The 14806-nt window shown below is 49.7% G+C and overlaps 1 protein-coding gene across 1 annotated transcript in view; it reads left to right on the forward strand.

The window, feature by feature from the left end:
• Positions 1–26: 26 nt before the first annotated feature.
• Positions 27–14806, forward strand: part of LOC107324773 — a 44148-nt gene continuing 29368 nt past the window's right edge. The window contains exons 1-28 of the mRNA XM_032449345.1: positions 27–929; positions 1420–1565; positions 1988–2176; positions 2434–2533; positions 2737–2822; positions 3111–3323; positions 3513–3695; positions 4224–4412; positions 4796–4993; positions 5165–5347; positions 5685–5873; positions 5996–6175; positions 6258–6427; positions 6588–6748; positions 7399–7475; positions 7541–7645; positions 8396–8575; positions 8731–8910; positions 9294–9476; positions 9584–9772; positions 9893–10072; positions 10188–10384; positions 10599–10775; positions 12214–12439; positions 12637–12825; positions 13142–13333; positions 13747–13846; positions 14693–14775. Coding sequence (XP_032305236.1) covers positions 874–929; positions 1420–1565; positions 1988–2176; positions 2434–2533; positions 2737–2822; positions 3111–3323; positions 3513–3695; positions 4224–4412; positions 4796–4993; positions 5165–5347; positions 5685–5873; positions 5996–6175; positions 6258–6427; positions 6588–6748; positions 7399–7475; positions 7541–7645; positions 8396–8575; positions 8731–8910; positions 9294–9476; positions 9584–9772; positions 9893–10072; positions 10188–10384; positions 10599–10775; positions 12214–12439; positions 12637–12825; positions 13142–13333; positions 13747–13846; positions 14693–14775 — 4501 coding nt within the window. The 5' untranslated portion in view covers positions 27–873. The remainder of the gene's footprint in view (positions 930–1419; positions 1566–1987; positions 2177–2433; positions 2534–2736; positions 2823–3110; positions 3324–3512; positions 3696–4223; positions 4413–4795; positions 4994–5164; positions 5348–5684; positions 5874–5995; positions 6176–6257; positions 6428–6587; positions 6749–7398; positions 7476–7540; positions 7646–8395; positions 8576–8730; positions 8911–9293; positions 9477–9583; positions 9773–9892; positions 10073–10187; positions 10385–10598; positions 10776–12213; positions 12440–12636; positions 12826–13141; positions 13334–13746; positions 13847–14692; positions 14776–14806) is intronic.

Below are 14806 nucleotides of genomic sequence, written 5' to 3' on the forward strand. Positions count from 1 at the left end.
GGGCAGGGAACATGGGGGGCAGGAGAGGTGGGTGCCATCCCCTTCCCTAAGTAATCCATGTGCCTTCAGCACACACAGTTGGGCTTGTCCCATGCCACCTGGAAAGAATAAATCAGAAGAGCCTGTGTTTGGGTTTGGGATTAACTGGGTTTCCTGTAAATAGTCAGCAGAGGTCACTGCCTGCTGGGAGCGACTAAACAAGGCCCAGCTTGCTGTGGTTTAGACAACCAAATCTGTTCCGCTGTGTTTTGGCTCAGGCAGGCTTTGGGAAGGTAATATTTCCCTCTGGGGCTGAGGATGTGAGGTGGAGCTGCAAGAAACACAATGCAGGGTAAAAAGGGCACTGCTGGATTTGTGTTGGCAATTGAAGCTTTAAAGTGCAAAAAGAGCAAATGGTTGTGGGTTCTGCCAACACTCTTGTTGGAAAACAGGGAGAGTTGTGTGCAGCATCAATGAGCTGAGCCCAGTGTGCTGCTGAGCTGAGTGAGGAAACCCCATAGGCACTGCTGGCCTTAAAGCTTTCAGGTAAGAACTGCAGTGCCCGGAGGGATGCCATCATCTTGAGGACACCCATGGGCATTGTGCAGGGACCAGCACTGGATGCCTTCACCTCCAGATCATCTCAACTGGCAGCTCTGCACACAGCAAACAATTTCAACATCTGCTTGGGTTGCGTTCAATTCTCTAGCGTTTTTGTTTCGTGGGTTGGGTAAACATCTTCTTTCTTGCTAGGAGCAGTTAATCATTGATAGGAGAACTGGCAAGGGTCTGGTCCCTGTAGAGCATGTGGTTTGCTGTGTGCAGCCATTTCTGAGCGTGTGGGTGGATCGGAACCCCTCCTTCAGCACAGCAGGGCTGTGTCAGTGCCATTGGATGCACCCATCACTGCCTGCAGAGCCCAGTCTGGTGCCATCCCCTGCAGAGCCCAGGTAAGGTGAGCTGAGCTCCAGGAGTGGGATCTGGGGGTGTTATTACAGCTCTAAGGGAAAAGTAGAATAAATTGGATGAAATGATGAGCAAGGAGTGAATTAAAGCCAGAACAATGAATCAGCAACAAGAAGAGCTCAGGGCAGATGAGTAGAGAAAGGGAGGAGTAACTTTATAAGGAGGTGCTTAGCTTTATTTTAGTGACCAGTTTCTCATCAGTCGCCTCCAGGCAAAGCACCAAGGTGGGCTGTATTGCATCCAGTAGGAAGGTAAGCAGTCAGTGTGTAAACTTGTGAGGGTTTGGGCTCATAAGGGATGATCCTGGAGAGCTGCAAGTCAGATAGGGCTCTCTGACCCTTAGTGCAGTCACATATGCAAAGAGAAGACCAGTGAAGGGATGCCTGCAGGACCAGCTTAGCGTCTGCAATCAGCCATGGTGTGACCCCAAGAGTAAACTCAATGCTTTTCTTCTTTCTCCCACTATTTTTACAGGTTATTTGGCCTAGAAAAAGCATGCTGTGACATCTGCAACGTGGTCAGGATGAGGATGGTGACAGCTCTGGGGTCAATGAAACCAAGGAGCTGTGCTGTTGTCCTGGTGCTGCTCCTCACTGCTGTCCTGGTGGTGGGCATCCAGGGTAAGCAAATATGAAGCTGAGCTGGGATCCCCCCCAAGGGGAAACTCTTTCCTGATCCTTGTTCCTATTTATCTCTTTGCTTTTGCACTTGAAGAGCCCCGTGAATCTGATCACAACCTTTTTGCTTTCTATGCAGAATGGCTGTAAAATTATTCTAGGTAAAGAAAAAGGTGCATTGACTTGTGTACTACTTGAGGATAAGGCAGCTGTTGGTGTAGGCTGTGTCACCATCCTTAGTGCTGGATGAGATATGAGGAGTGCAAAGTGATACATGGAGTGATGCTCATCCCACCGCAGGCTGCAGTTTCCCTTCTCTCCTTTGCTTCCTTCTCCATTGAGTTTTATGGACTGGGCTTTCAGAGCAATCCACCCTCTGATTTTCAGTTTTCCCCAGTGTTTTCTTATGGTGTTTCTGTTGGTAGGTGCCTGCGATGCTCCACCACGGTTCTCATTTGCAGAGCTGAAAGAAGACTACCTGTACAACAGGACATATTCCACCTTTGATGTGGTGGAATACCGCTGTCGGCCGGGCTACATGAGAAATTTCAGGGCCAGGAACACTTACGTTTGTGAAAGAAACAGGTGGAAAGGATCAAACAACTTCTGCTTACGTGAGTTGACTTCTGACTTTGGGTGAATCCGTTGGCTCGTTGGGCTGGAGCAGCATTCAGGTGGTGGGGAGGTGGTAGGAGTGAGCAACAGTGATGGAGTCCCTGGTGTCCTTTGACCACTGACTGACTATACTCAGAATATATAACACTCCAGTCTACCTGCTTGCTCAGTATTGGAGGGGCCTTCAGCTCTCCTGCTGGATGTTCCTGATTCTCCATGAACCTGAAGAACTAACTCTGGTCCTATTGTCCCCCAGCAAAGCCCTGCAGTTACCCTGGAGAGCCGATCAATGGTCGGCTTGTGGAAGCACAGCAATTCACCTTTGGGTCCATAGCAAACTACAGCTGTGACACTGGGTAAGCTGGGGGTACTGGAGGTCCTGCAGGTCCTTGTGACCCTGAGGGGATGTTCAGCCCAATCGTCTGTAAAATAGTGACTATGGATTTGGTTGGGTTGGGATAAGGAAGCCAAAGAAATCCTGCTGGTGGTATTCTAAATGAAATTTAATATAATCTAAATTGTACTTGACCAGTAATTCCCTCTCCTCTTCTCCATGCAGGTATAGACTGGTTGGAAATTCCCATATAAGATGTGTGATTAAAGATGGGGATGTTGCTTGGGATGGAAACATTCCCATCTGTGATCGTAAGTAGAGTCCTGCAGCTCAGCTGCTGTTTGAATGGTGCTGGATGAAGATACAGAGGGCTTTAGTCATTCACTGCATGTTGGAAATATGGAAAAACACTTTTCTTGGTGTTTTCCATCCTGCATCCCATGGAAGGCAGCTCCACATCACAGGGACGTGCCCCCAAACCACCCAGTTGTGAGGCAGAGCTGCCCTGAGACCTGCCTCTAATTTCTGGCACCTCAGGTGTTTGTGTCTCAACTTCAGACATTAATTAACATTAATTTTCCAACTCTTTTTTTCTATAGCGATTCCATGTTTACCCCCTCCAAAAATAGCTAATGGAGAGCACAACGGAGGTACCGTCGAGCTCTTCACTTATGGAGCTTCTGTCACCTACCGCTGCCACACTAACAGCAGGGGGAAGAAGCAGTTCTCCCTGGTGGGGGATGCCTCTATTTTCTGTACAACCAATGACAATGTGAATGGTGTGTGGAACAAGCCAGCCCCGGAGTGCAAAGGTGAGCAGCAAACTGCCCATGGGGGACCTAGGAAGGGAGTATTCATCCAGTTGCATCTCCTCACCCATATTAGTGGCTGCCAACACCAGGCTGCCCATGCCTTATTCACCTTGACCGCTCCAATGCTTTTCAATCACCTCCCCCTGACCCATCACCCATCGCCTGAGCAGCATCATCTCCCCCACTCAGTGGTGAGCTGCAGGGAGCCCCAGGTGGAGCACGGCCGGCTGCAGAGCGGGTACAAGGCTGAATACACCTACAGTGATGCCGTTGTCTTCGACTGTGAATTCCGCTACTCGCTGCTGGGCAGCGACACAGCCATGTGCCAGGAGGATGGTAGCTGGGACCCACCGCTACCGCAATGCCAACGCAGTGAGTGCCCACAGGGATGTGATCCAAGCCATTGCTATGGGGGCTGTGGGCTGTATTCTGTTTTTGCCTCTTGCACCGCAGTGCCTTGTGCTTTTGTTTCCCAGCAGCTTGCTGGAGATGATGTAGGTGTGGGACTTGATGGTTTTTTGGGCTTTATAGCTGAAGTCTTGTTCCAAGATCTAAACTTGATGAGAGCTTAGAATTCTGAGGAACTGACCTGACCTTTCTATGCTCAGTGCTTTTAAAGGTCACTGGTAGATTAGGGTGGGGAGTATTTGGCTTTGTTGGAAATTGCACGTCATTGCAGCAAGTTAGTGTCAATCACCATACACTGTAATAACAGATAATGCATTTCATTTTATTTCTATTTTATTCACTTTTCGGTATCACTAAACTCAGACAATTGCTTTAAGTGAACCTCAGGAAGATCACACAAGCCCATGTTTTTCCCCCCCAGATCCTCTCACATTGTGTGCACCTCACTGCTTTCTCATTGGCAATGTCATGGAGTGTTCATTTCACCCCCAGGCAGCTGTGATGACCCTCCTGATGTGCAGAATGCTGTTAAAGCAAGACTAGCGGGCAATTTATTTCCTATTGAGACTGTCATCACTTATGAATGCAAGTCAGGCTATGAGTTCAGCCCTGGAGTAGTGATGCAACACATCAGTTGTCTTCCAGACTATACATGGACTGAAATTCCACCTCCCTGTCAAAGTAAGTGCGTGTTCCTCTAGTTTAAGTATCCTTGTGCTTGGGTAAAGTATTCCCAATTAAAGAATCTGTGTGCAGTCTACCTTATCTACCAGATGTGCTTTCTGCTCCTTTGAACCCATGATAAAATCAGATCACCACCACTAAGATGGGATGGTGTGGTGCTGTCAGTGCCCATTGGGGAGGGGAATGTACAGCCATGAATATACATCCATGAAACCCTCATGGTGTCCATCAGCACTGGTGGCGGGTTGCAATAACTTCATATGCACACCCAGCCTTTAAGAATATCCAGAAATGGCCATTCATTCTCCTTCTGCCTCAAACAGACCTGCTGTCATCGAGGTACCTTTTGTCATGATTTCACACTATTTGGTGTTTCTCAGGAGTTAGTTGCCCAAATCCAGCTACCAAGAAGGGAATGCGCATAAGCGCCTGGGATGAAAAAGATGCGTATGTGTTTGGAGACAGAGTCCGAATTACTTGTGACCCTGGCTATGTTTTCAAGGATCGTGATGATTATGTCATACTTCAGTGTACAAACAATGGCACGTGGAACCGGGCAGCACCAGAGTGTATTCCAGGTAGGAGAGATGCTGTATCACCTCGACTTGGTGACTTCAGCAGAGGTTTGTGTTGCTCCATACAGGGTATATCTGCTACCATCAGTAGAAATCTACTGCCTTCTCTGTGCTTCTTTATGGGGTTCTTCCTTAAAATGCATGAAGTCCTTATATTTTTTCTCTTCCTTTCAGTACCTCATTGCACAAAGCCTGTCATTGCCCATGGAAGAGAGGTTTATACAAGCAAAAATGATTACACAGTTGGGACTCAAGTGAGGATAGAGTGTGATGAAGGCTACATGCTCAGTATCCAAGAGTCAGTCACGTGCCAGGATGATGGGAACTGGTTTCCCACATTACCCTACTGTCAGAAAGGTAGGTGCAAGGCAGGAGCTGTGATCTGTGCTGGGGCAGGGCAGGCAGCTGTCCTCCAGCATCACATATGGGGTGCAGGGAGGTGAGCATTGGCTGTGGGGCTGAAGGTGTATTCCTTTATATATATATATATATATAAGGGAATATATATATATATATATATAATATTATTATATATATATATATATATTATATTAATTATATGCATTATACACACACATATATATAATATATTATATATATATATATATATATTATATATATATATATATTATATATATAATATATATAATATATATATATGTAATTATTTTTCTTCCTAATCTTTATTCCATAGTCTGCGGCCCCCCTCCACAAAGCACCCATGGTCTGAAGGTCGATCAAACATCATCATTTTTCCCCTATGGCTACAGAGCAAAATATAGTTGTGCTGCTGGGCTGTCCCTCATTGGGGATGAATTCATCTACTGCACCTCTGAGGATGGAGTGAACCTGGAATGGAGCGGCCCTGCCCCAGAGTGCAGGGGTGAGTCTGTGGGGTCACCCCAAAGCTGGAGCATCAGGAGGAGCCTCTCATTCCCCCCACCCACTTTCTGTCCCAGCTTATATGAGGCATCCTTGTACTACATCCCACTGCTCTCTCCTTAGAGGTTCACTGCCCCCTGCCCGTGGTTGAGAATGGAGAGATGGTTACACCGCAGCACACATTCCCCTATGGGACCACAGTGAGCTTCTACTGCAAGGAGGGCTTCACACTGCAGGGCAATGCTGAGATCAGCTGCATGGCTGATGGGACCTGGCATCCAGCCCTGCCTGAATGCCAGCCAGGTGGGTTCAGCCCCTCACTCTGCAGCTGGCAGAGCACTGACCCCTCCTGTTACATTACTATGCTGTGTTTTTTGCCTTCTAGTTAAGTGTCTTGCGCCAAGGAACAAGGAGAACCTACAGGTTTTCTCTGACAAGGAGGAGTACATGTTTAATGAATCTCTGTACTTCTCCTGCAAGCAGAGCAGCAATCCATCAGAGATGCTGATAACCACCTGCTCTACTGGAGGCTCTTGGATGCCACCTCCCAACTGTGTGAGTACTGCTGCCCTCCCAGGCTTTGTGTTTTATCCCATTTATAACCTGGAATAGCACCAGTCTGCCTTCATGAATGCACTTTGTTACTATGGGGCTGCACAGCACGTGGGTCCCCATGGCATTGACTCACACCCTCTTTGTCTTGGCTTTCTTTAAGAGAACACATCATGCGTGCAAGAAGATCCGTCAAATCCAGGAAACCTTTGAGTGTGGGGTTCCTCTGTCAGAACTGAGAACTCTGCTGGAAGTACAGAAACTCTACCTGGAGATCCAGAAGCTGGAGAAGGAGCTGGGAGCAAGAGGGGGCCGCTCGTGGCTGTGAGCAGTATTGTGGTGGGCAGAAACAGTCAGTGAAGGAACAGATTTGTGTCATAAGAGGAATCGGAGTATTGGGTTCATTTAAGTAGAGCTCACTGCATTATTTGTGCATCACTTTATACCTTTTCAAGCTTTACATTTAGGTCTGTTATCCTGAGAGGTGTGTGGTCTGGATGGAATGGAACTGAGACTGAACCACTCGCCCTCTCCAGCTGCAGCCCTATTCATCACATCACTGCTTGCCAACAAGCATTAACAGCCTGATTACCCACAGCCTCCAGAGCTACTTGGTACAATGGAAAAACCCTCTAAGCAAAAACTCAACACCAGCTTTTCCTCCCAAGTAGGAAGTTCTGATCTGGCAGCAGAGCCAAACCTGTGTGTGTCCCCTGCAAGAAGTGCAGCCCATAGAAATAAAACTGCAAGGAAAGAAGCGGCCAAATTATTTCTGCAATGTCCAGGGAAGGAGGAGTGCTCTGCTGTAACCCACATTGTGTGACCAGACTGGTGTTTCTTCGCTGCTAGATTATAATAAAGCTGCGGTTCTAATGGCTGCTGTGCCTTATTTGCAGTAATTCTGTGGTATAGAGCTACACTCAGGTGAAAAGACAAAGGGGACCATGCAATGACTGCGGCTCTTTCTGCTCCAGAAACAAGGCCAGCATGATGCAGAGCAGCTCTGGCTACATCCCAGCTTTGCTCCCCACCATCCCCATGCAGTGCAGGAGTAGCGCAGTGCTGCTGGCAGTCAGCTGTCCCCCACTTCCTCCGCCTGCTTCCCCTTCCCCTGAGATCTGTGCAGTCCTTTTGCACGGCTGCTGCTCACCATGCGGGTGCTCCTGGGCTGGATGGGGCCATTGCTGGCACTGCTGGTGCTGCAGCCAGCGGGGAGCCTGGGTGAGTGCTGCCTCCTTCCTTTCCTGCTGTGGCTCAGCTTTGCTTTTTGATCCAATACGGGATAACCAGGATAGGGATGCATTCCAAGCTGGAGGTGCTGCTGACCTCTTGCTGATGCTCTTTTATGCTGCCTGAGGGGCTACAAGCTCATCCCTGTGCTACCCAGAGCCAGGTCCTTGAGCAGAGCTTTGCAGAGCCCATCTAGGGCTTTGCTGCACCATTGCCCTTTATCCTGCTGACCAATGCAGTAGCAAAGAGTCAATCCCCAGGTTGGAGCATGTCCTGCAGCTCTGAGGCTTGAGATGAGGATGGTGGTTGGATGGGGAAAATCAATTAGATGATAGCTTAATTGTTTAATTAAAAGGAATATAATTTGCAGTTTGAGTGGCATCAGGAACAAGGCTGGTGTGTGAGCACAGAGGTCAGGATGGTGCTGGCTGTCACGCGTCCTGTGGGTTGGCTGCATGAGACGCAGTGGTTTGCTCTGTAGTGACCCTCAGAAGAGGAATAACTCCCTATTTCTCCTGCAGCTGACACTGCCTGTAACTGCAGGTGCTCCTCTGATGCACAGAGCAAATGGTGCAATGAAAGGGCAGAACCAGCCATGGGTTGTTCCCATGGAATCCCACTGCTGGCAGCTCCCTGAGCACGCTACTAACCCCTGCACTTGCAAGTCAACCCATATATCAGAGGTGCAAGGATCTGCCTATATGGACCCTCCTGCAATCTCCCATTTGTTTGCTGCTGCAGAGGTGCAGTGCCCGGTCCCGACCATCCCTAATGGGCGGCTGAATCCTGCACAGAAGGAACTCAGTGCTGGGAGCTCAGCTGTGCTTGAATGCGATGCTGGCTACGTCCCCATGGGCAGCAGCACTGTGAAATGTCTGAGCAGTGGCAGACTGCAGCCACGGGCACCAGCATGCACCCGAGGTAACGTGGTCTCTATTCTTGATCTTTCTCCCATGTATTCATATGGGTTTACTTGCTAAAAGCACATCGAGGTGGGCTGGGACCCCAGAGGCAAAGCTCAGCCCCATCCCTGGGTGCAGGGTAGACCTGGTTGCTCTGAGTGTCCTGCTCCCCAGGTCGCTGTCCTCCCCCTCCCATTGTGGACCACGCTGACCGCAGACCTTCCTATGAGCTCCTGGTGGGTTCCACCATCACCTACTTCTGCAGACATGGATACACGTTGATCCCCGGCGTATCTCCAACAACAACGTGCCTCAAAAACTTCACCTGGTCCGCGATCCCAACGCTTTGCCAGAGTGAGTTTTCCCTTCTAGCAAAGCCATTGGTTAAGGATGTGGAAACAGCATCACTCCTTCATTGCTGCTATGCTGTGAAGGCTTTATTTATTTGGGCTCCCAGTAGTAATTTTGCTGTTCATAGCATAGCAAGGTGAAAAATAACACCATAAACTCCAGCTAATTCTTTAGCTGCCCCAACAGCAGCAATATATCGTCTCACTGGTGCCATCTACAGCCAACCATGGGGTTCAGGCCATTCTGTCTATAAGGGGGAATGGTGGGATCACATAATTATGGTGTGCCAGGGTTGGGTGGTGATGTCTGGCAGGTTTGCAGTGCTCACAAGCACTGGGAACACACTGGCCCCATCTATGGAGCTTTCTGATGGCTCTGTCCCTTAGTTGTGCTGTGCCCGAGCCCGGCCATCATCAACGGGAAGGAGATGAGTGTGAAGCAAGAGAAATACAGCGTTGGGCAGCAGGTGGAGTTCATGTGCAACCCAGGCTATAGGATGTGGGGCAGCCAGAGGACTCAATGCTGGTCGGATGGGACGTGGAAACCCCCAGTGCCGTACTGCGATAAGGGTGAGCCCAAGTGATGGTGGGAGCTGGGAATGGCATCTCTATGGCATGTGGGAACAGCAGAGAGAAAATCCTGGAACCTTTGGCATCTTATCTGTTCTCTCTCAAAGTCTGTAGCCCCCCTCCAGTGATCGCCAATGGGCAGCACACCGGCTTGAGAACAGAAGTGTTTCCCTATGGCACGGAGGTGAAGTACAGCTGTGCCACTGGGCTGTCCCTTATTGGGGCTGAGTCCATCTACTGCACCTCTGAGGATGGGGGGAATCTGACATGGAGCGGCCCTGCCCCGGAGTGTAGGGGTGAGTCTGTGGGGTCACCCCAAAGCTGGAGCATCAGGAGGAGCCCCTCATTCCCCCCCAACCCTCTTTGTGTCCCAAGGGTTGACGCATCCCCCTAAGGCAGCTCTGCTCTCTCCATAGTGGTTCGCTGCCCCAGGCCTGTGGTTACCCATGGGAGGATGGATGTATCATGGCACACGTTTTCCTATGGGACATCAGTGCGTTTCTCCTGCAATGAGGGCTTTGTGCTTCATGGCAATGCTGAGAGCCGCTGTGTGGCTGATGGTACATGGCAGCCAGCCCTGCCTGAATGCCAGCCAGGTGGGTCCAGCTTTAACATTCAGTTTCTTATTACCCCAATTTCAGGCTTGGTTTTCTACCTACACAATGATTTCACCCATTCTGAACTGCTTTCTGCTGTGTGCTTTGCTTTCAGTTCAATGTCCCAAACCACGAGTTGCCAATGGGAAGCTGACAAGCACTGATCAGATGTGGTACCCAATAAACACAACAGTCACATTTGAGTGCCATGAGGGATACCAATACTTCTCAGGTGATGGAGAAGCTGCATTAAAGGACTCTTGGACAGCCACGTGTTTGGCTGATGGCAACTGGACACCATTGCCCAAGTGTGTAAGTAACTGTGGATGAATGCACCGTGATCTGTGCTATGGACAGTAATCCTGACCCTCTTATAAAGGCTTTCTTTCATTGGGGGAATGCAGATGTTCAACCAATGCACAGCAAACTAGGAAGGGGTGCAGCCCCTCCAAGCTGCGTTGTTGGGTCCCCATCTGCAGCAATTCAAATGGCTTTGTCTGCTTCTGGTTGTTGTTTTGCTTAACAGAAGAAGGAAGGTGATGCTGACATGTGCGGAGAGGTCGCTTATGTCCAAGGTATCGTCTCTGATTGCCACGTGCCTACGGAGGATGTGAAAACTCTGCTGGAAATACAAAAACTCTTCCTGGAAATTCAGAAACTGAAGGTGGAATTGCAAGGACTGAGCAAGGAGCACGTTCTGCACTGAACGCCTTCCCTGTGGGCACACCATGCAGTCTGAGTACCTATAAGAAGCCCCCTAAGAACTGTATGGTTTGTGCTTCTATACGTAGGGCCAGATCTCTTCTGCCACGCTATATGTTAGAGCATAGAGGGGTTTCTGTTCTAAACCTCAGATAGGACATGCTTGATTCTCTCTGTATTGCTTTTTGCTTTAGGAAGCAAAGCAAGAAGTTCAATTGAGCTCTGTATAAACTGTGCTAAGCCAGGAGGGGTGGGTTTGAAGTCCAGGAAAGCAAACTGCTGCCAGAGGTGAGTGCCCAGCACCAGGCTATGAGTGTTTGCATTTCACCTATCTAGAAATAGCAATGGAGTGAGTATTGAACTGCATCACTTCCTATTAACCTACGTCATGATCTCATGGTTTCTATGTATCTGGTTCTGGGCAGTGTCAGGGCAATAACAAAACCAGGCTTTAAGGCTCATTTGCTTCTCCTTGGATTTAAAAGGTAACAGGATTCTGTACTTGAGAGATGCCAGCGTTGGTTTCATCTTCCACATCCCCGTGTCTGCAAGCAAATGCTAAGAATAGATGGTGCAAGTTTAAGCGCAGCAAATCAAATAGCAATGATTTCTCTTATTATTCAATAAACAATAATCCATTCATATATCTCTGCAATGAAAGAATCAGGAGTCGCATTCAGGAGTGGTGCTCAAAGCACCCATGAGATCAGGGTCTAAATTGTGATTTATTGTGCTGTATCTGTGTGCCCTGAGCTGATGTCTGTGCTTTATTTCAGTGCATTGAGATGGGACGCAGATGGAGCTGCTCACATCCCTCCCTAATTACTAATGAGTCAGGGCAGCTAGGAAAAAATGAACAGGCAAAAAGGAGAATGCTTTTATTTGAGTTTCTGTAACTCTGCTCATGGAAAAGCTGCGCTGTTATTGCCAGCAAATGGCTGAGCAGGGGCTGGGGGCTTAAAGCCTTCTGTCCTGGCAGCATCCAGTTGTGGTAAAGCTGTGCTCAATGCCAATCTGAGGTCAGTAAAAGGGCTGAGGACTCTGGACCTGGACTTGTGGGGCAGAAGGTGATGAGTGGACTTGGGGGGCAGACTGAGAGTGGGGTGTCTATGGGGCTCTATGGGGTGGCTATGCGGTGCTGTAGGGTGGCTATGGGGTGCTTTGGGGTATCTTGGGGTTCCTATGGGGCGCTATGGGTGACTATGGGGTGCTATGGGGTATCTTTGTGTTCCTATGGGGCGCTATGGGGCGCTATGTGTCACTATGTGGTGTCTATGGGGCTCTATGGGGTTTAATGGTGGCCTATGGGGCTGGACTTGGGGTGCCCCGTGTGTGTTGGGAGCACACGGACGCTTTGCTCCCCCTGCAGCAGGGCTGAGCTCTGTGTGAGCTCTGGGAGCGTTTCCACTGTTCCACCAGTTTGGCTGCATCCGTGATGCTGCATCCCCTCCCAGCTTCCCAAAACAGCAGCTGGGAGCCAGCAGCTCTGCAGAACAGCACAGGGATTGATTGCTGTGATGACAGGGATTGCTGTGATGGGGTCTGGAGGAGGATTGAAGTGCCTGGACACCCCAAGCTGTGGGATTCATGCTGCAGTGCAAGGATCCATCCATCCCGTATTGCTCCTGGCTCTGCTGGGGCTCCTTGGCGTGCCAATGGCTCACGGTAAGTCCAGCATTGGGATGCATGGGGGGCAGCAATGAGACCTGCCCAGCTCCCCCCATCCTGCTGTGGGGTTGGGGAATTCAATACCACCATCCCTAAGGGCTGCAGCTCAGCCTCCTGCCTTTGTTTAGGGGAGGATCCTGAGCTGTCCATGTAGGATTGGGGTTCTCACCCTCTGATGTCTCCTTGTTCCACAGGTGCCTGTGGTCCCCCCCCTCTCATGCCCCACTCCCAACCCTCCGACATCGAGCAGCTCAGCAGTTTCCCTGTGGGCTCCAGGGTGACCTACCTGTGTGTGCACGGTGCTGTCAGGATCCCTGGGGTGCTGGACACGGTGCAGTGCCTGCCTGGCTCTCAGTGGTCGGAGCTGCGTGATCCCTGTGGCTGTAAATACCTCTTTTCCTGGTAGAGATGCCTCTTGCTTAAAGCTTCTGCTCTGCACGGTGCATCCTTTGCTGCTGTGGATGGGCACAGTGCTGCTGGAGCTGCAGCCGTGATGCATGGTGCATGCAGTCAATGCATCCCAGGCTGCACTTTGCTTATGGATGCATTTAGCACAGCTGCAACCTGGTAAGACAACAGACATAACCTTCAATGAGCACCCAGAGCTCTCCAAATGCTCCATAACATTTCTGCACCTCCAGGCTCTGCTTTGCACAGCTCTCATTGCCAGCTCTCAGACCTGCTCTCCTTGGTTGCCAGTGAGCTGCACCACCCCGACCACGCTGCACTTTGCTGCCCTGTCTGAGGTGGACGAGATGATCAATTTCTACCCTGTTGGGTTCACTGTGAGCTACAGCTGCCGCCCTGGATATGAGAACATCACAGAGAACCAACCCAGCAGCACCTGCCTTGAGAACCTGATGTGGTCGGAGGTCCCGGAGTTATGCCAGAGTGAGTAGAGCCTCCCCCTGCTGCTGAGCATCCCGTGCTGAAACACCATTAAATCCCCATTGAATGCAGGCTCAGCTGGGTGTTCTCCTTTAAGACCTCATACAGGAGTTATCTCATCTCTTTGGTAGCATTCTTTATTTTCTGTTGGCACGAACGCATCTGTTTTGATGTTCACGTCATGTTTGCAGCTGGACATAGCATAAGTATGGGACAAGAGCCAGCTCGCAGGGAGGATTTCATTAGGTTCCCTAATGAAACCCACGTAGCATTAAGAAGGATGGTGTGTAGCATTGAGAAGGATGGTGTGTAGCATTGAGAAGGATGGTGTGTAGCATTAAGAAGGATGGTGTGGCAGCTGTAGGGTCACAGCCAAAGCACAGGGATGGATGCTCACTCTGCCCTTCTCCCTACAGGGAAATCCTGTGGTCCTCCCATGGCCCCACCTGCAGGGAGGACCCTCCAACCCACAGACTTTCTGTTTGGCACACGTGTGAGCGTGCTCTGCAATGAGGGGTGAGTCCTGAGCCTGGTGTTGGATCACTGTAAGCCTGGTGCTCATGCATGGAGCTGTGGCTTGGGGTTGGGCTGCTCTCTTGCTGTCCCCATTGCTGTGCTTTGGTGCTGAGTGCTTTTCCCTTTTGAATTCCAGCTTTGGGCTGGGAAGGAATGAGGCATAGCTGGAGTGAGTGGGTTGGGCCCTGGGTTTATGGCAGCCTTTTCCTTCAGGTGTCATCCAGAGGAAATCTAATTGCTAGAGGGTAAATAGGGCTGTTGTGGCATCAGTCTGTAACTGCAGACTTCAAAACAGAATACCTGCAGTATTTCAACTGAACACATTTGTGCTATAATGTATAAAATGGGTTATGTTTGAATATTAAAGCTGAGCTAGAAAACAGGAGCAAAACGCTTCCCACCCATCAGTGTGAGTCATGCCCTCTGTCTGCTTCCAATCAGGGCACACACACAGTGCTGGCAGAGCTGCAGGCTTGCAAAGTGGAGCTCATACACATCCAGCCTGTGTTCCTTCCTTCTGTGCAAGCAGAGACTTTTTTTCCTACAAATATTCCCTTAGGGAGCCCTGGAGGGAAATGACAGCACATCCCATGGATGGGATACACACATAAGGGTGGAGGGATTATGTGATCCATGGAAGCAATATTAGCTATTATCACTGGTATGTAAGTGATGACGTTTCCAAGCAGGAGGATGGAAGCTGAATGCTGCCAGGACAGGAGGTCAACATCCATCAGTACATCCACAAAAGGCAGATTCCTACCTGATCACATCAGTACAGGGAGGAAAACACTCACAGTTTCAGGGTAGCCACATAGATTTCTTCTATTTTATGCTTTAATACAGGTACCAGCTCCATGGGAGGAACTTCATCCAGTGCTGGCTTAAAGGAGATGATGTCGAGTGGAGTAAACTTCCAACCTGTGAATGTAAGGCTAATGTGATGGCAGTATTATCTCA

Source organism: Coturnix japonica, chromosome 26, assembly GCF_001577835.2.
Source record: "Coturnix japonica isolate 7356 chromosome 26, Coturnix japonica 2.1, whole genome shotgun sequence".
NCBI lineage: Eukaryota > Metazoa > Chordata > Aves > Galliformes > Phasianidae > Coturnix > Coturnix japonica.